The 21,141-nt window shown below is 40.6% G+C and overlaps 1 protein-coding gene across 1 annotated transcript; it reads left to right on the forward strand.

The window, feature by feature from the left end:
* Positions 1-304: 304 nt before the first annotated feature.
* On the forward strand, positions 305-19,357 carry cep83 (centrosomal protein 83). Its single transcript, XM_079552431.1, has 16 exons — positions 305-422; positions 2,110-2,314; positions 3,686-3,836; positions 3,918-4,010; positions 5,255-5,386; positions 5,469-5,720; positions 7,846-7,977; positions 8,050-8,164; positions 8,239-8,383; positions 12,454-12,603; positions 12,707-12,782; positions 12,887-13,044; positions 14,914-15,043; positions 16,184-16,287; positions 17,223-17,415; positions 19,210-19,357. Exons 2-16 carry the CDS (start codon positions 2,115-2,117, stop codon positions 19,324-19,326), a joined length of 2,148 nt encoding a protein of 715 aa, XP_079408557.1. The 5' UTR covers positions 305-422; positions 2,110-2,114; the 3' UTR covers positions 19,327-19,357.
* The last annotated feature ends 1,784 nt before the right edge of the window (positions 19,358-21,141 follow it).

A 21,141-nucleotide genomic window follows, 5' to 3' on the forward strand; every position in this document is an offset into this window, starting at 1 on the left:
TGTCCATTCTCCAAAAACTGCATTTTCTGTGTCTGACTGGTCATTTTGCAGCATATTGGGATTTCATTGCTGGCAATAGTCCAAAATGTTACGCAGTTTGCCTTTAAATCAAATTCTCAATCAAATATCTTTGCAATATACACATTTATTTTGAAATTTGCCAACATATTTCGTATAGTTTTTTTCAAAATAAAAGATGGATCTCTTGACGTCACACTGTAATTGCACATTTGAATCAGCAGAGGGCGTCCAAAGTGAAAAGTTCAGAGCGAGAAGCTCACCGCTTCAACAAACGATCTTTGGTTTTAAACGCGTTTCCCGTCATGCACCGGTTTGTAGTCGCCAGATGAGCTAGTTCGCTAACACTCGGCTAACTTTGCCTGGCAGAAGGTCAATAGAGAGCGCCCCAAGACAAGAAAGAGGTAAGTTAATGTAAAGTTGAGTAGTAATACACACGCTGCGCGTAAACCTTTGTTTCCAGTGGCTGCTATTGCTAATACGAACGTGCTAGCAGTTGTTTATGGAAAAGTCTGTTGGAAATAAAAACGGATCTGTTGCTATAATATCCGCTATTCTATTTTATTATGTGCCTGCCTTTTCATTTGTTGCTTCTGTCAACACTGCCATAAAATACTTTTGATAAGATCTTATTCCTGCGCATTATCTTTATAAGTCGTAGTGTTAGGTCATTGATGTATTAAAAATGGGCGTCCACACGGCTCGCGCGACATTTAAAAACATGTCATGTCGATTATAATATTGTATCATCCAGTATCAAACAATATTATCTACACTAAGCTCTCTATGAATATGAATTGTATATTAAGTTGCTTTCCTGCAGCTAAGTTAATGTCTTGATTCTCATTCTTCTGTGATGTATTCATTCTTTGTATTCAAGCGTTTAACCTCCACCGGAACCGAGCGCTTTTTCCTCCAGTTTGGCATTACCCAAATCTAAAAACTTTTTGAAAAAAAAAAAAAAAAGCGTCAAAACAAAAACGAGGATGAAAATGCAACACAAAAGAGCAACCATAACGTGCCAGAAATGCAAAAAAACAAAAACGTTTAAACAAGACGATTTGTGGTTCCGGTAACTATGGCAACCCGGTCTGGCGTTGGTCTGGGTCTTGAGTTTTGCTGAAAATGTTCAACAGAATTTTCTGAACCAGAACACGACTAAAAAGTGACAAAAACCTGACCAACAGAGCGCCAAAACAGCAACGAAAACAAGGATGAAAATACAACAACAAAAAATCAGGAAAAACACAATTAAAAAGTGACAAAAACAGGACGAAAACCGGACAAAAAAAGCAACAAAAAAAACCCGGACAAAAACGAGGATGAAAATACAAAAAAATGTCAACAAAACACGACTAAAAAGTGATGGGAAAAAAAAAAGCAAAAATAACACAATTACAAAGTGACAAAAAGCAGGGAAGAAAAGCAATGAAGAAAGCAACAAAAAATGAGAAAAAAAAAACAACTTTTTTGTTTTGTTCCATTTAACCTTTTTTGATTATCACAGTTTGTTAAAACGAGGATGAAAATAAAATAAAAAACACGACTAAAAAGTGATGGAAAAAGCAAAAATAACACAATTACAAAGTGACAAAAACAGGGAAGAAAAGCAACAAAAAATGGCAAAAAAAACAAGACAAAAATGTGACAGAAATTGTCAAAAAAGTGGCAACAAAAAAGCCGTGATCAGTTTTGTAGGGCTTAGCTTTAAAATGAGGCCTTTCTCACTTACTTACTGGCTGTAAACTCCTGTCGATAAGCTTTTGGATTTGGGTAAAGCTGAACTGGAGAAAATGTGCTCAGGTCAGGCGGGAGGTTAAGAGCGTAAGCAGCAATCACTACTTACATACTTGATCTCGGTATCCACAACAGAAGGAGCCTGGAGATGAGAGCTAATCACTTGAGACCCATTCACCTATGTAAATGAATAAACTGATTTCTAAGTGGCTCGTGGCTTCTTTAGACCACCATGGTAACAACTTAAACAAAGCTTGACAGTCCCATTTAGAGACAATGTGCAACCTGACGGATAAACCAGTGCGTTCAGGACACAGAGCTGCATGTTGTTTTGACATTTTGCCTTATCCATAGGGGGAATGACCACCTCTGCTCTTGGCCAGTCCGTTCCTCTTCCCTCGAATATGGAGGCGGGTATTGGGAGGTCGGCGGCGATGCTCGGGCTGTCTGCCAGTTTGGGGGGAGCAGAGATGGAGCTGCAGAAGATGCTGATCGATGAAAGGATGAAGAGTGAAAACCACCGGACGAACTACCAGACACTGAAGGCTGAGCACACAAGGTGACGTACATGATTGAATGAATGAAATGCAACCGAATAGTACTTTTTTGTTTTGTTCCATTTAACCTTTTTTATATTATCACAGTTTGTTTGATTTTGCTTTTATATGTTAGATAAAATTATGAGATCTATATATATATATAATCTATTAGTCACACTTTGTGGAAATTGCATTTTTTCCACAAACGGTTAACAATAATAGAAAATGGTAAACAACGAGGCAAAATTCTTATTATATAAATTTGGAATAAAATAAAATCTCACACTATTTAACATCTTCACCAAACATAAGTACCAAATAAAGACTAGACTTTAGAATTAAATGAGGGGAATAAAACATACTGTACTGTTGACTCTGTAGTGTTTTATAATGGTTCCATGTGGAGCCCTTCGAAAGCTGTCTTGTTTAACACATTGAGTGCTGTGCAGTTTTGAGGATTTAGCTGTAGAGTGCCAACAATCCAGACCATTTTTCACTATATTTGTAGCACCACAGCGTATTCTTTGTTATAGCTATGGACACATGGTATCGCCTGTTTGAAAGAAGAGATTCTAAGCTCTCCGTAGGTGGAAATGGTTTAATTCTACGTGCCACGATTTCTGAGAGAGTTTTGATCAAAATCGTTTTTTTTTCCTAGAATCAGAGATATTGCGTGTTTTATGAAACACAACTGTCTGCCTCATTTCACCGGGCTCTGGCTGAAAACGGGGGCTTAAGAAAAGAACATTGACTATTGAGAATGTCTGGCCGTGAGTTTCACGTTGTTTTAAGGGAACATGGAGCTGAAAGAAGAGAGAAAAATACGTTGTGAGCCGAGGATGCGGTGGTGACCCGCGGTAAACTGTGCTCGCTTCTGACACAAGATTTATTTTTAGATCACACAAAACTGTCGGCTTGTTGTCCTCATTGGTCTTCTGATAAGGTGTGGAGATCGTTGTTCTGTGTGCTGTTCACTTCCTCCTCTCTCTCTGAGCACTGCGCTGCTGCAGGACCGCTGGGCGCGGCATTGAAAACACGCGATGAACGAGGGGCATGTTCATTTCTGCCGTGTTGTGATTAAATGCCCTGATGAAATGTCCAGATCGTGACTTTTCACATGTTGTTGATCTTCATTAATTTCAGTTCTGTTCATCACAGAGCTCCCACAACCACACATAGGGTGTAGAGTGTCTAGTTTCATAATAAAAACCCAAAAACACAACTTTTTTTCGTTTTTGGCACTCAATGTGTAAAGTTTAGTTTACATGGGAACTTCATATTGGGCAGTAAAAGAAGTCGGACATTTAGATTAAGTTGGCAGCTTGTTGTAGTTCTTTTGTGAACTGTCTTTGCCTAGAAGTACTATATGAATGTGCTTTTTTTTTTTTCAGTCTCCAGGATGAATTCACCAGAGCGCAAAATGAACTGAGGAGATTGTTGAGTGACAGACAGACCCAACAGGAGAGGCAGCAGCTGCTCTTGGCCGAGCTCAGGGGAGAGCTTCTGGACAAGACCAGGGAGCTGGAGGACCTGAAGCTACAGGTGCAGTTTCTTTTTTTTTACACAATGTAGCTTCTTAAATCAGTATAAAACTGATTGTCCCAATGCCATTTTCTTTTTTAGATCATGACCCCTCAGCGTCTGGAGCTGCTCCGAGCTCAGGTGCAGCAGGAGATGGAGGGTCCCATCAGAGAACGCTTCAACAAACTGGAAGAGGTCAAATTACACTTGCAATATGAGAAAACCTTTATTTGTGCCATACTGGGGATTGGGGAAACCGCATTGTAGCAGCAAGAAAGCACAGAAAAACAGCAGAGGAATATTATGTAGAAAACGAGAATTTTCAGCATATCAGACACCACTAAAAACTATGTGTGAGAGTTATTTAGTGTTATTTACTCATATTTCAGTTTTTTTTCACACTTACTCATAGACGGCGACTGAATACCGTATTTTCCGGACTATAAATCAGTGTTAGTTTTGACAACATATTTTAATTTAGTTTTAGTCTTAGTCTTTTGACTAAAATGTAATTTATTTTTAATCGAGATTTAGTCGAAAAAATCTTTTCAATTTTAGTCTAGTTTTCGTCGACTAAAATTGCATGTCAATTTAGTCGACTTTGTATTTATAATATTCATTATAATCATATTTAATCAAGGTCCTCTGCTTCATGGAGCTGCTCCACATGAACAAAGCTCAGAGCTGATCCTTTGGCAGAGAATTGACATTATCTGAGGCTCTTTCAGACTGACAAAAGAAGTTTGGATGATTTTAGTCTCTCCTTTTCATTTTTATTTAGTCTTATTTTAGTCGACTAAAATATCTGGACATTTTAGTCATAGTTTTAGTCTCACGAAAAACTTTTAATTTAGTTTTAGTCCAATTTTAGTCGTCAAAAATATCACTTTGACTAAAATTAAGACTAAATATTTTAGTCGACGAAATTAACACTGCTATAAATCACACTTATTTTCATAGTTTGGCTTTTACTCAGGTGCGACTTGCATATTAAAATGTATTATTTTATATGTTTGTTATTTTCACACTGACAGCCGTTAGTGGGCGCTATAGTAATAGTAATCGAGCAGCAGAAAGAAAGTTTGGAGGTCACTCTTACTGCAAACTAAGAAAACAAAAAAAAGGTAACCGCAAGCTTAAAGCTAAAAAGCCACAGCTTGAAGAACAAGTTCGCGAATGGGAGCTTGAGCAACGTGCTGCCGGGAGAGGCTTGTCAACGTTACAGTTACGCCTCCATGCCCAGGTTGTTGCCAAGGCTGGTGCAACTTATACTCCGGCGCCACTTACATATTATGTTGTTTTCTTCTTCATTATACATTTTTTATCTAGTGCGTCTTATACTCCTGAGCAACTTATAGTCTGGAAAATACGGTAAATAAGTTGTCAAGGGCCCAGTATTTTGTGGACCCCTTCCTTACACTTCATGCTTCTGTCTGAAGGAGGCGGAGAGATACAGGTCCGAGTACAACAAGCTGCGCTACGAACTCACGCTCCTCAAATCCCAGTTCGACCATCAGCGCGAGGAGCACCTCAGGACCCTGGAGGAGAGGAGGATTGTGTACGAGGCAGAGGTGGGGTTGAACGGTGTATTTTTAGTAAAGTATGATAAACGTGACGATGCTTGCATTTAATGAGTGCTGTGAATCTCCTCAGATCTCTCGCCTGGAGAAGGACAGGGAGGAGCTGGTGGCGCAGTACCAGGGCTCGGACCCCCTCTGTGACGGGAAGCGCGTGGAGGCTCTGCTCAGGGAGAAGGCCCAGCTCTTCACGCGGCTGAAGGGGCTGGAGGCCGAGGTCACGGAGCTCCGAGCGCAGAAGGAGAACTCGGGGCAACAGGCTGAAAACGTGCAGCGCATACAGATCAGGCAGATATCAGAGGCACAGGCTGCTGCCAAGTCGTTAGAGGTGAGAGTGAGACTGGATGGATTAGACAGGTGCTTCTCAACTATGATGCTGTCAAGGGCCCACCATAATCCTGGGATGGCAAGCCGTGACCCAAAAAGAAATACATTTTTTATATATCGTGTAAAATAGTGTACGTTTCACAGAATTTGATGTTCTGTTTTACCCAAATCAAAAAGCTTCTCGACTGGAGAGTTTACAGCCTATAGCAGGGGTAGGCAAGTGAAATCATTGGTGTGAAGAACGACTCAAGACCATTAACGTGGAGAATGTTTACTGGGTGAAGAGTATTGGACATGTTCACAACGAACAACGATAGACATGGGTTTTTTATCCTAGTATGTAAATGAGGTATGTACAGGGCGTATCCTTAAAGGAATAGGCCACCGTTTTTACATACTGAGATATGTTCTTACCTAACCTTAGACGTGTTGATATATCCCCGTCTGGTCTTTGTCCGTGCGCTCTGTCACGCAAACGGAGCACATACGCAGCCTCTCCCACATGTCATATAGCTCCAAAAAAGCTCACGATAGAAGCTACCAAGCTCTTCCACGTGTTCCCTATTTAAATAAAGTTACGTGAAGTGCTTTCATGCAAAGTATATTTACACAGAAATGTAACATGTCGATTTTATAAGCAGATAAAAAGGGGTACTATATTGTGAGGCGTAATGATACGAGGAGCACAGCGTAGTAACTCCTAAAGACTTCCCCCGCTCACTTCCGTCAATAGAAGCTGCGTGACTTGTAGAGAGCTAGCAGAGAACAGTTGAAGAAGCGTCCATAACTTGTGAACAATGCCTTTTACGTGCATCGCGCCGGGCTGTGATAACAAGCAGAAAGTATATAGTGTAGTAATGCTTCACAGATTTCCAACTCACCCCGGACGACGACACAGGACTCAGGACCTCGACCATGAGGTAGGAATGCGCGAGCACTTTCCCAAAATATATTTTCTGCTTGTTGTAAAAGGCTCTGTACAAGTCACGCAGCTTCTATTGACGGAAGTGAGCGGGGAAGTCTTTAGGAGTTACTGCGCGGACGTTTTGCTCCTCGTATCATTACGCCTCACAGTATAGTACCCCTTTTTATCTGCTTATAAAATCGACATGCTACATTTCTGTGTGAATATACTTCGCATGAAAACACTTCACGTAACTTTATTTAAATAGACAACACGTGGAAGAGCTTGGTAGCTTCTATCGTGAGCTTTTTTGGAGCTATGTGACATGTGGGAGAGGCTGCGTATGTGCTCCGTTTGCGTGACAGAGCGCACGGACAAAGACCAGACGGGTATATATTAACATGTCTAAGGTTAGGTAAGAACATATCTCAGTATGTAAAAACGGTGGCCTATTCCTTTAAATACGATAGGCTGGACCTAAATTCTAAGTAAATGTTGTTTTTCTCGGTGAGGCTAGTTGAGACGGACCGTCTGCCTGTGAGGCCCCATATCAGTCACTGTCACGGTGACAGGACAGCGATATATGTGAGGCCTTAAGATAGAAAAATACATTCCTTGTCCTATAGGTTACAAATACCTCCACGTAGTGTAGTAAGAATATACGTCATACTCATAACTGAACACACTGGCATACTTATTCATTATAATATAATTTGAACATAGAAATGTTAAAATTATTACTTCAGTTTTTGTGTGTTTTTGTTCCTTTATGGTTGTGTTTTTGCCTTTTTCACACTTTTTGATGTGTTTTTGTAGGTTTTTTGCTGCGTTTTTGTCAATTTTTTTGTCTTGTGTTTATCTCTTTTTTGGGGGGGTTTTGTCGTGTTTTGGTCTTTTTCCCTGTTTTTGTAGGTCTTTTGTTGCCTTTTTCATGCCTGTTTTGCTGCGTTTTCATCCTCATTTGCGCCTCATTTTTATTGCTATTTTGATGCTTTTTTCCCAAGAAGCTTTTAGATTTGGGTATAGCCAAACTGGGGGAAATGCACTCGGTAAAGAGGTTAGTAAACATACAAACCTATAAAGCTGAAATGATCAAACAAGTGCAAGTGTAACAGGATTGTTGGACGACCCATGTTTCCTGCTCATTGGGCTGTTCGACATAGCAAAACTCATCAGCCATAAGTAGAAAGTTGACAGTGATATTTTCTCCCTTGGTGCTCAGGCGGAGCGTCAGTCGTTGCGTCTGCAGCTGGAGCGGATGGAGGCCGAACTGAAGGCAACTCATGAACAGAACACGGAGCTCACAGCAAAACTCCACAAAGCCGAGCGGGAGGTGAACTCCCTCAACTGCCAGGTACGACCTCAGTGTACATTTTATAAAGGAATAGAAAGTGCGTGAGAATATTGGTCTGTTTGCCGTTTTCAGATTGATAGTATGAAGCACTCGCACAAGCTGGAGCTGGCCACAGTCAAACTCGAATGTGCTCGGTCCAAGGCAGAGGTGGAGCGGGACAGAGAGGCACTTCAGGCCCAGATCGATGGTACCAATAAACAAAACCTAGATCTGATTAAACCCGAGTGCTTTTATGTTTATCTTTTTTATGCCGTGATTCAGGTTTGCAGTCAGACGTGGAGGTGCTGAAAGCTGCAGTGGAGCGACATAAGGAGGCTTTAGTGGAGAAGGAGCGAGAGACTGTGAGGAGGGTCCAGGCGGCCCGAGAGGAGGAGTTCAGAAAAACAGCTGTTCTACACGAGGACAAGTAAGAAACAACAAGGCTCTTTTTGTCTTTCAACTTCTCTGCTATTTAACATTTTATGACTTTAAATGATGTATGTGTGGGTAAATTGTTAAAAGTAATAATACAAAACACAACTATAGGTGGCTTAGGGCTGGAGTGAATCTCTTTAAATGAGACTAAACTACTAAACTATGGGCCAGATCTTGTGCCTGCTGCAAACTGGTACAAAGTCTAACCCGATGGCTGTTGTCTGAGTGGTGCTGCTTTTGCACTTTGTGCCTGCCCTGCTTGCGAGAGGGCGTTTATAAGGAGAGAAGAGGTCGACTGGGGCGTGGTTTATTGCGAGCAGGACTGGAAGCGATGCTCTGGTGTGAGCCTCACATTCATGTCCGCATTGGGCATTGTGGGCTCTCACGGGTCAAGCTGGGAACTCTGTTGGCCCCATCGTGAGCTGAACAGTGTTCATGTCTGGAGAGAGAAAGAGATAGCTTGTGCTGGTCCCACTGTGGCGCGGATCGGCGGCCGTAATCGTGACCAAAACAAATGCACATGTTCATCCTCCGTTCCTCCACAACCCTTCGCACTATCCGCAGAGTCTGGTTGGAGGAGTAGGGCTGTTGTGCCTGGCACCGCCTGTTTCTTCACCCACGTGCTTCCCACTTAAATGCGCCAAGTCTACTCTGGGCTGGCTAGATCTGAAAGTGCGCTCCTACAAAGTGCAAAATGTTACGCTATAGTCTGCATTTAGACACACAAGATCGGAACCTTTAGCTTTTAAAGGAATAGGCCACCGTTTTTACATACTGAGATATGTTCTTACCTTAGCTTCGACGAGTTCTATAGGACCTGTCTGGTCTTCCCCCGTGTCTTCAATCACGTAAACACAGCGCAGACGGCGTTAGGCAAGGCAACTTTATTTATACCGTGCATTTCGTACACAAGGCAACTCAATGCGCCTATTAGCATTTAGCCTCTCCCTCTCTCCTCTATAGCTCCAAAACAGGTCAAGATAGAAGCTACCAAGCTCTTCCACGTTTTCCCTATTTAAATATTGTTACGTGAAGTGTTACACTACAAAGTATAATTACACAAAATTAAACAATGTGGATTTTTCTAAGCTAATATTGTAAGGCGTAATAATACCAGGAGTAGTTTGGCATCCGCACAATAAAGTGAAGATTACTGCGCAGTGAAGTGAAGATTACTGCGCGGATTTCGAACTACTCCTGGCTAGGGATGCACCGATACCACTTTTTCTAAAACCGATACGAGTACGAGTTCTTGAATTTAAGTACTCGCCGATACCGAATACTGATACGAGTACAAGGCATTTTCTTCAACATTCTTACTTTTTTCACAGCAGATTGTTTTGTAGTTAGTAAATTTACAATTTACATTTCCTTAAGTAAAGTAGGCGACACATTTAAGAGCAGTTATATTAGATTTGTGCCGATGCCATTTATTATTTATTTTTGTTTTCATTCAATATCATTTTTTATTTTTATGTCTCTGTCCATCATAGACAGAAAAGCCCATGTCCAAAACCTCCCAATGCCTGTGCTTTATTCATTTATGTATTGTTATTGATTGACTGCGGAATTCTTCCGCAGTCAATTATTGGTTTTCATGTTCTTTATTATTATTCCTCTTCCATCTTTTTCCCGATTTTCTAGAGCTTTCAGCACCTTCATGCTTTGTGCAATTTATGCAAGTTATGCATCAAAACGTTCCGCATGTTGAGGAGAAGGGTGCTATTACTTTTGGGACTTCTGCAACTTACGGTTTTTCCGCAATCGGCCAAAATGTCAGAGATTTTTCCCATTGACTTATAATGGGGCTGCCGCAAATCCATGCTTTTCTGCACTTTTTTCTGCATTTTATGCAATTTCTGCACTTTGTGCATATTCAACTTCTGCAACTTGTGGGTTTTGAGAAAAAATTGGCCTTCTGCAGTTTTCCAGTTTTTTTATACGGGGGTTTGAAATTTTTGCATTAGTGTGTATGGGGGGAATCCAGCCAATCGGGAGAGTCCAGGACTTTCAACCATTTGTGCAGCTTCTGCCAATCAAGCACTGAGGCCATTTCAACAGTTTGACCAGTTTATGGAATATAAAAGTTTATGCAATATTAATAATTTATGCAAAGTAACCACTTTATGGGATTTAACCAGTTAATGCATTTTAAAGCGTTTATTCAACTTAAGAGTTTATGCCATTTAGGATTTATGAATTTTAAAGAGTTTATGCAATTTACATAATTTATGCAAATTAACCCATTCATGCATTTTACCACTTTATGCAGTTTATACAGTTTATGCAACATGACATTTTATGCATTTTACCAGTTTATGCAAATTAAGCAATTTATGCAATTTGAACAGTTTAGGAAATTTCTGCATTCGCTTCCCGCAATTCCGCAGTCAATCGCAATGGCGCAGCCATTGCATTTCTAGTTTAACAATAGTATTGAGATGTTACTTAAATGGTCTCTTTTCGTCTTTACTTCAGCTCTTGTAGATTTTCTCATGTGTTTGTAGCATCTTAGCAAGTAGCTACAGTGTTTTCATTGTTCTGCTGCAGCTCATTTTCGCTCAATATAAACATGCTGTATCTCTTTAATTTGGATTTTCTGAGGACGTTTTAGTCGCTGGGTTAGTTTTTCAGATTAATAAACCCCTGGGCATAAAATGGCGTCAGAATGGCCCAAACTGCTAGCCGCGAGTTAGCAACGTTAGCCTGTATGTTGTAAACACTGCAGACGCTGCAGCACTAACAACATTAAGCTCTGGTTAAATCCAGCTCAGACTCTGGTTTAGAGAGCGCAGTCTGTAATAAAGTCAGCTCTATGTGAATTATTGTATTTACACTAAACAATTCTCCAGTTTGTTGCTTCTTCTCTCTTCAGCTGAGAGGTGCCTCGTAGGTGCGCTGGCCGCACGTCAAATGGTATAGGTTTCTGGTATCGGGACCTCATGAATGAGTACAAGCATGTGGTATCGGCCCGATACCCGATACTGGTATCGGTATCGGTGCATCCCTACTCCTGGTATTATTACGCCTTACAATATAGTTCCCCCTTTTATCCGCTTAGAAAATCTACATTGTTTAATTTTGTGTATTATACTTTGTAGTGGAACACTTCACGTAACCATATTTAAATAGAGAAAACGTGGAAGAGCTCGGTAGCTTCTATCTTGACCTGTTTTGGAGCTATAGTGGAGAGCAGGAGAGGCTAAATGCTAACGCCGTCTGTGCTGTGTTTACGTGATTGAAGGCACGGGGGAAGACCAGACAGGTCCTATAGAACTATAGAAAATGTTATATTGGTCTAAAATGGCTATAAATAAATATCTAGTCGTTTCACTTGTAAGCCCCTAACACTCCACCTCCTCCATTTCACAGTTGTTTCAAAAAAAAAAAAAAGAGAGAGAGAAAGTGTGGCTGTAGGGAACTATGGGTATTATTTTAACTTTTAACTGTAAGGACAGCCTTTCTGTGTTTGTCTGTGCTGCCGCCGCAGGGTGAAGAATAGCCACTGGAGATGATGCCAAGATTGTATATATATCTATGTATTATAATTACTCAAAGATCCGCGAGTGGGTTGTACTGATTTTGAGCATTGTATCATAAAAAAGTTGATTTTGCATAATACCCCTCCTTTTAACAGGATGGATTTTAGCCCTTAAATGATCATGTACCGCACAGGTGTGTGGAGGGGGCTTTAAAACACAGAGGAACACTCAGGATCATTGAGAAGGATATTGCCTGGTTGTCCAATGTGCAGCGGTAGTGAAACATGCTTGACGGAAGTAACTCCAATATGTTATGCTTGAGGGAACAGCTTTATACAGAACAGCTGGAGGAGGTGTGTGTGGATCGGGAAGTCTGGGCATCTCTGCTGAGACTGCTGCCCCCACGACCCGGCCCCGGATAAAGCGGAAGAAAATGGATGGATGGATGGATGGATGGATGGAACAGCTTTATAACATGTTTGAAATCGATCTAGCAAAACCATATGTGATGTTGTTGTCTGAAACTAAACTGAAGCCGAGCATGTCATCATTTGTGCTCTTGTGTTTTTGACTGTCACAGGCTGGATCTGGAGAGTCGTCTTGCCACATTGGAGCAACAGAGGGCGCTACACGACGCCGCAGCGATGGCTCAAACAGAAGAGTGGGAAGAGCGGATACGGAGCGCCCAACAGGGGGAGGAGTCGACCAGAAAAGAGCTGCAAAACCTCAGGTAATCCATCGAGTAGTATCACTTACACTATCGTGAAGAATAATGAAGATAATAATTATTCCTATGTCTTATTATTAACTGTGTTGTTATTTTTTGTCTTCAGGACCAAACTTCATCAGCAAAGTTCACAGCTGGATGAACTGGAGCGACAGAAAGCAGAGGTCGATGAACTAAAGCGGGTCTGTGGCAAAACCCCCAGTCTATAACATTGTATTGTTTTAACACGCACATTTACTTATTGTTTCTTATAACGAGATGGGTATTTTGAATCTTGTCTTTGCAGCAAAATGAGGAGCTGAATCTGCGGCTGGGCACTTTGTCCCACAGTGAGAGCGACCTGACGGAGACCAACCAGAGACTCCGGGATGCGCTGGAGAAATCCCGGGCGGAGCAGAGGGCGGCACAAGCTGAGACCGAGAGGAGCCAGCACCAGTCTGAAAGGTGCTGCCCGAACAGACATTAAAGGGACTATAGGGAGTTTAAAAATGTTAAAATTAAGTATTTTTCTCCCCCTACATGTTCAAGCCATGTCCTAATGTGTAGAATGAGCCCAGACCTGTTCACCACAACTGCCTCTAAAATCCTGCACTCACTCAAAAAGGTGTCACTTCGGTCCGAATTGCCGTCATGCATGAGCTTAAAGGATCTGTATCATGCTATTTTAGCCATTCCAAAGTTAAGTATAGGCATTTATATGAATGATTGTACCTCTACCGCTATTGAGCACTCATTTTTGTGATAAATATGAGTGTTTTCTGGAGGTATTTTTCAAACCCGGAAGACACAACGCTTCGATTCAGTTAACTCCGCCCCCTCTCTCCGCACATACTTTAGTCCTGTCCACGGAGCCAAACGCGCTTCTTTTTCTCCGTGACATTATCGTGAGGTAGGATGAAGAACAGGTGTGTCCAGAGTAGGTTAAAACGAGCTCCATCTTCACAGCTGCAGCGCAAACATGACGTCTGTTCAGACGCTCAGGGGATGTGTTTGTTTTGGCCACAGCTGACCTGGAAGCACCTCGGGCCACATCCTTTCTTGCCTCTGCCTTTATCTGAACTCTTGACCCCCACATGAACCGAGCACAAAAGTGACAAAAAGTGACAAAAAAGCAACAAAAAAATTGAAAAAAAGCGATTCAGAAAACAAGAACATAACAAAAACACAGAAAAGCAACAACACACCAACAAAAAAGTGTCAAAACAACGACTAAAGAGACAAATTATTGACAAGAAAGCCACGTAAGAGCAACAAAAATGTGACAAAAATACGATGAAAAAGTGACCAAAACATAACAACAAAAAACGACAAAAATGTGACAATAAAGCGGCGACAGAGCGACAAGAGATCATTTTTTTCACTCAAACTTGGCTGTAAATACTGTTTACACAGCTAGCTTTTCCTGTTAGCCTGTTAGCTTCTTCTTCGTGCTTCCATTAGTGTGTATTGGTGGCTCCGACCCGGTGCCGGCAAAGTTGCAATTGTAGTTTTCTGACCAGACACATCAGGGGGAGATGAAATAGCCCCCAATCATCCTGTTAACACTTGTATTGCCCCCAGAAGGGACTACAGAAAAGATTTTTTAAGGAAAACACATTACTTAGTACTGCTTTAAAGATTTTATGCACAATTCGACCCCATAGAGACTGAGTATTGTTTTCTGGCTGCAGATGTCATGGCGAAAGCAGTTATTAATTCATTAAAGGGGGGGTATTATGCAAAATCGACTTTTTCAAGCTTTACATCATGTTATTATGTCATTCCCTCATAAAAACATGCCTGAAGTGTTGCCTTGGCACATTCACGTATTTTTGAGTAATCTGTAAAAACTCTGATGGCGGCCATTTTAGGGACAGGTTTGCCTGAGTCCTCCTAGGAACGCCCCCACCTCCTGGAGATGCCTCCGAGCTTTCGTCACCAGCCGAGTAACCAACCACTGCTCCTCAGCAGAACCCCCTCCCCACTGATGCCACAGACAGCGTGTGGAGGGGGCGTGTCGGAAAGGGTCAGAGGTTCTTAAAGAGACAGAGGCCTATTTCAAGACATTCACTACAGCCATTTTGAGAGAGCAATTTTATACAAGGCAGTTTTTCTAATTTAATGCATTTACAGACCAACAGAAGGTTTCGTCATCATTGTAGTGTGCTATAGACTGGTGCTTTGTGATTGAATAAAGCATAATACCCCTTCTTTAAAATAACCAATTAGGGAAAAAATGGTTTTGATTGGGATTAATATCAGCCCTAGTACAAGAGCATGTCATAAGTGTCTTTGCTCGTGCCAGTATTGAATTTTAATGTTGTCGTTGAGCAGGACACTGGAGGAGCGGCGTGTGGAGTGGCTGGAGGAGAAGCACAAGCTGCAGGAGCGAGAGGCCGAGCTGCAGCAGAAATACTCCCAGCTCAAAGACAAGCTCCAGAGGGCAGCCAACGCTCAGAAGAAGGTGCGATTATTATTTTCATCACTGGCACACGAGTGATTAGAAAAAAAAACCTAGTATTGCAAGTTATGCGAATGTATATTTTCTAATGTTATTATAAAAAATCTTTGACTGAGATGTAAAAGTGCACCTAAATTTGAAGATGTGTTTTAAACTCCCGCCTGAACCGCATTTTCTCCAGTTCAGCTTTACCCAAATCCTGTAGGCCAGTGTAATACCTCATTTAAAGCTAAGATCTACAAAATTCATCCAAATGGATCTTTTTCCTCACGTCATGAAATTTTTTTCCATCTTTTTTTTGTGGGGTATTCAACTCATTTTGTAACTTTTTTGTCTTTTTTTTTTAATCAATTTTTTTGTCATTTTTTTTGTCACATTTTTGTCATTTTTTTGGTCATTTTTTGGTCACATTTTTGTCATTTTTTTGTCTTTTTTTGTTTTGTTACATTTTTGTCTTTTTTTTTTTGGTCACTTTTTTGTCAAAGTTTTCTCACTTTTTTGTCACATCTTCATCATTGTTTTCGTCTCAGTTCTGTCGCTATTTTCACACCTTTTTTTTCCAGAAGCTTTTGGATTGGGGTAAAGCCAAACTGGAGAAAATGTGCTTGGTTCAGGTGGGAGTTAAGGGGTTAAATTAAAGAAAAGCAGTGTGATTTTGTATGCTACCAAAACTAAAATACAATAGTTTCCCAAATCTAAAAGCTTCTCGGAAAAAAGCAACAAAAGGGACAAAAAAACAAGTGACAAAAACATGATTAAAAAGTGATGGAAAAGCAAGAAAAGAGCCACAAAAAACAACAATAACACACAAAAAAAGGCGATGAAGAAAGTAGCAAAATTTGACAATAATGCGATGACAACACAACAAAAAGGTCAAAATCTGTTATGTAGGTCTTAGCTTTCAAATGAGGCATTACTCTGGCCTATAGGCTGTAAGCTCTACAGGCGGCGAGAAGCTTTTAGATTTGGGTAGAGCTGAACTGGAGAAAATGCACGGGTTAAGAGATTAAATTGCATGAATAAAACGGGAAGTGAACCGGGAAATTGGTTTCTAAATTGGAACATTGAATTTGCTGCTAGTATACAAACTAGTTAATCCATTATTTTTCTCTTTTTTTATGACTTTATGTACTCTTACTTCAGAGGAAAACCCTGACGGAGAATAGAGAGCGGAAACTGCAGGACAGGATCCAGCTCTTGGAGGCGAAAATCACAGAGGTGGAGCTGGAGGCTGAGGCTGCTAAAAAGTGAGTGCTTCCACGTTTGAATTTTGTGTTTCCACATTAATTTACTAACAGGCTTGCTCAAGTTCGACTCCATTTTCAGCTGCTCTACTTTTTCGGAGCTCAAAATATTTGCCCACCTGCGATCCTGTGTGTTTTCGAAATTGTGCGTTTTGCTTCAGATGTATTGTATTTTGAGTTACACAAACACAATGTAGCTCCCAATCATTGAGGTCGTCCTTTTTTTTTTTTTCTTTTTGTAAATTTGGTTCCCTTTTTTGTTTTTTTCTTGTTATTTGATTGAAATATGTAGAGTTAGTTGTGTGCACTAGGTTGAAATGGTTCCCTAAAATACACCCGGGAAAAAAAGAAATAGATACAGACGGCATCTCGTCATAGAAGGGGGCGTGGCTTCACCGAGGGGGAAAATAGAATCTTTAGAGAAACACAATTTTTCACTCTTTTAAGCCATTTTCTGATGGAATATGAACTCATTTATCACACATAAATAAAGTCAGGTGTAAATCGGGCAAATATGGATATTTTCTCACAGCAGATTGTTCAGTAGAAGTGAAAAAACGGCAGTTGTAGCTAGCGCTAGCTAACCGTTAGCATTAGCCCGATGCTAACATGTAGCATCAAGTTAGCATTCTCCGTTTTTTATGTATTTATGGGCTGTTGAACCACTTTGCTCTTCTCCATGTCTTTGTATCTTTATTCAGTAGAAAACTATATCAATAATTCAGCGTTTGTTAAAGTAGTTTTTGAATAATTAGAGAACATATACATTCTTTCAAAATTGTTTTCCCCCTTAACTGTTTTCCAACATGACCATATATGGGCGATTCCAGAAATGCCATCTGTATCTATAGCAATATTCAAGACCTGTTAGTCTCAGTCATTGGAATAGTGTGGGAAAACAATTGTAGGTTAAAAAGCCAGTCTTTCACTGTGTTCAGACAAGCGTCGAACTCGGAGGAGCGAGCGCGACTGAGCCGGCAGCTCAAAGAACTGCAGCGGAGACACAACGAGTTTCGGCAACTGATTCTGGGGGGTCAGGGGTCGTTGAACATGGGGGTCCCGTTCATGACCTCCTCCCCCCGACACCAGTACATGGGGCCAAAGTCTGAGGGAGCCATGCCCAACATCACTGTGAGTAGTTATGCCTTTGATTACTGGATCTATCCACATATAAACAAAACCTGGAATAAAGACTCAATAGCTTCTCTATCAGAGCGAGGTGGAATTATTTCTACTCTATTTGATTTTTTAAAAAGTGGTGATATAAATGGGAGTAGTGTCCACGTCACATCAGTGGCGTCAAAAGGTTACCGCCCCTTTTTGGGGGACAACAGGAGTTTCCGTACATTTTACTGAATGAGGAAAGATCTGAGAACTTTTAATTTACATATGAAAAATACTTTTATTTGTATTATTTATTTATCAAAGGCGAAAAGGAAGCCATAGATACAGACGGCATCTCGTCATAGAAGGGGGCGTGGCCTCGCTGAGGGGTGAAATAGAATCTTTAGAGAAACATAATTGTTCTCTCTTTTTAACCATGTTGTGGTGGAATATGCTTATCTATCACATATAAATATAGTCAGGTGTAAATCGGGCCCACATGGATATTTTCTCACAGCAGATTGTTCAGTAGAAGTGAAAAAACGGCAATTGTAGCTAGCACTAGCTAACCGTTAGTATTAGCCCGATGCTAACATGTAGCATCATGTTAGCATTCTCCGTTATTTATGAATTTATGGGCTGTTGAACCACTTTGCTCCTCCCCATGTCTTTGTATCTTTATTTAGTAGAAAACTATATTCATAATTCAGCATTTGTTAAAGTAGTTTTTGAATAATTAGAAAGTTTAGATTTTTTCAAAAATGTTTTCACCTAAACTCTTTTCAAACATGACCATATATGGGCGATTCCAGAGATATGGAATCATCCATATATGGTCATATATTATTCAAAAACGACTTTAAAGGAATAGGCCACCGTTTTTACATACTGAGATATGTTATTACCTTAGCTTTGACGAGTTCTATAGGACCTGTCTGATCTTCCCCCGTGCCTTCAGTCACGTAAACACAGCGCAGACGGCGTTAGCATTTAGCCTCTCCCTCTCTCCACTATAGCTCCAAAACAGGTCAAGATAGAAGCTACCAAGCTCTTCCACGTTTTCCCTATTTAAATATGGTTACGTGAAGTGTTCCACTACAAAGTATAATTACACAAAATTAAACAATGTGGATTTTCTAAGCGGATAAAAGGGGGGACTATATTGTAAGGCGTAATAATATCAGGAGTAGTTTGAAATCCGCGCAGTAAAGTGAAGATTACTTTACTGCGCAATAATCTTCACTTTACTGTGCAGATGCCAAATTACTCCTGATATTATTACGCCTTACAATATAGTTCCCCCTTTTATCTGCTTAGAAAATCCACATTGTTTAATTTTGTGTAATTATACTTTGTAGTGTAACACTTCACGTAACCATATTTAAATAGGGAAAACGTGGAAGAGCTTGGTAGCTTCTATCTTGACCTGTTTTGGAGCTATAGTGGAGAGAGGGAGAGGCTAAATGCTAACGCCGTCTGCGCTGTGTTTACGTGACTGAAGGCACGGGGGAAGATCAGACAGGTCCTTAAGAACTCGTCAAAGCTAAGGTAAGAACATATCTCAGTATGTAAAAACGGTGGCCTATTCCTTTAACAAACCCTGAATTATGAATATAGTTTTCTACTAAATAAAGATACAAAGACATGGAGAGGAGCAAAGTGGTTCAACATTCCATAAATACATAGCGGAGAATGCTAACATGGTGCTTCATGTTAGCATCGTGCTAATGCTAATGATAGCTAGTGCTCGCTACAACTGTCCTTTTTTCTCTATTATTTATTTATTTATTTTCCAACCCTCTCTGCTCCTTCCCTCCTCAGGACTCGCAGCTCTCTGATCTGTCCGTGCTGCGCCAGAGGCTTCAGGATTTGGAAAACGCACAGCTTCAACAAATGGAAGAACTCGGAAACCAACCCCCAACTCAGGGCGACACTTAAGCCAATGCATTTATACAAACTTTCCTTTTTATTTTTAAAAGGAATCATGAATTTGCAACAGAACGTCTTCCTCAGGGTTTTATTAGACACTTTTGCACAATATTTATAAAACTTTTGACATGTTCAATAATTAAAATTAACATGTGTTCTTAAGATTGTCCTGTTAGTTCACGAGCAGTTCTTGAGTTCATCAAACAACTTCTTGACGTGATGCAGTTGCTCTTTCGGCTCATTTTAAGTTGTGTTTGTGTAATACAACTTAAATGTGAAACTAATGTGATATAGACTCACGACAAGCGACATATGTCAAGCTTTGGTTTGTTATAATTTTGATCCGGACGTTCGCGTGGGCGAATAAGGTGAATATCTTACTGATGAGTTTGGCTTACAGCTTGTAAAAATTCCAAATCTCAGAAATCATGGGGAAGACCATCACTGACACCCTGAACAAGGAGGGAAATAGCAAAAGAAGTCGGATGTTCTGTATCAAAGCAAGTTAATAGAGTGGAGGGGAAAAGTGTGGAAGAAAAAAGTGCACAAGCTGCAAGGATGACTGCAGTCTGGAGAGGACTGTTCATAAGGAGCGGAGTGAGGCTGGAGTCAGTGCATCAAAAGCCGCCACACACATGGATCCTGGACATGGGCTTCAGATGTCATATTCCTCTGGTTGAAACATCCTGGTCTTCCATAACAGCTCAGCAGTGCCACAGGCTGAGAGCATCCATGCCACGCAACCACATAAGGCAGTCCTTCCAGTGAAAGGGGCCCAAACCAAGTACTAAGTCCATGTGCATGATTATAGTTTTCAGAGGGCCCACATTTCTCTGATAAAATGATTATTTTATTGATTTCTTGTAATATTTTAATCTTAGGAGTTTCGGAATTTGGGTTTTTTACAAGCTGGAAGCCAAAATCATTAAAATTTGCGTTGCCTACCAGTGCCTTTGACCTGACGACACGGCGTTCCCCCTCGTAAAAAAAAAAATGGAATTGTACAAAAAATAAAACTCCAAAAGCACAAAAATGTGCCTGGGTGTGATAGAGGGTAAAATAAGTACTTCAATTAAAAGGCGTTTGAAAACCTTTTGTAGCTGTTTGCAACTTCAATGCTTTATGCAGAGTAAGATAAAACTTTTGCAAACATATTTACTAGATTATATAAGGAAAACGTCCACATTGTGAGCAGCACACGCAATACCCAAAGACAGAAAAAAGCAGCATAAAAACTTCTCTTCTTTCACCCCTATCATTGTGTTACATTGTGCTGAGTGATTCTGTAATGTGGTTATTTCGACTTCTCACTATTGGACATACAGTTATTGGTCTGTTGGTCTGATGAAACTAGAGGTGAGTTTTTTCAGTTGCTAAAACTAAAAAAGGGAAGTCGTCTTGTGGTGAAAGACTTTTCAAGTCTTTTGGGAAGTTTCAGCCAACCGCCCTACTTTTCCAGCGTGTGCGTTTACTTTAAAAAGCAAAAATAAAAGACCGACAGAAAGTCGAAATGGCGAGATGTAAAGTCATAATTCTGTGTTTAAAACACAAAATTCCGACTCTTAAAATGTCGGAATTTTGAGATTTAAACTCATAACTTCGAGATTTAAAGCAGTACTAAGTAACTCTTCCCCCTAGAGGCCATAAGCGCAACTGCAGGTGTAGTAGCAAGTTACGATTTTTTAACTTATTAATTGTCTTGGAGAGTAAATACTACGCTGACAGGAAAGGCGAAGGGAGAGCGGGATATAGTACTTCCAATTATACAATGGAAATTTCACTCAAACTTTGCTGTAAATACTGTTTAAAGTGACGTTTGCCCGC

The sequence above is a fragment of the Gobius niger genome, assembly GCF_951799975.1.
Source record: "Gobius niger genome assembly, chromosome: 2".
In the NCBI taxonomy this organism is placed as follows: Eukaryota; Metazoa; Chordata; class Actinopteri; order Gobiiformes; family Gobiidae; genus Gobius; species Gobius niger.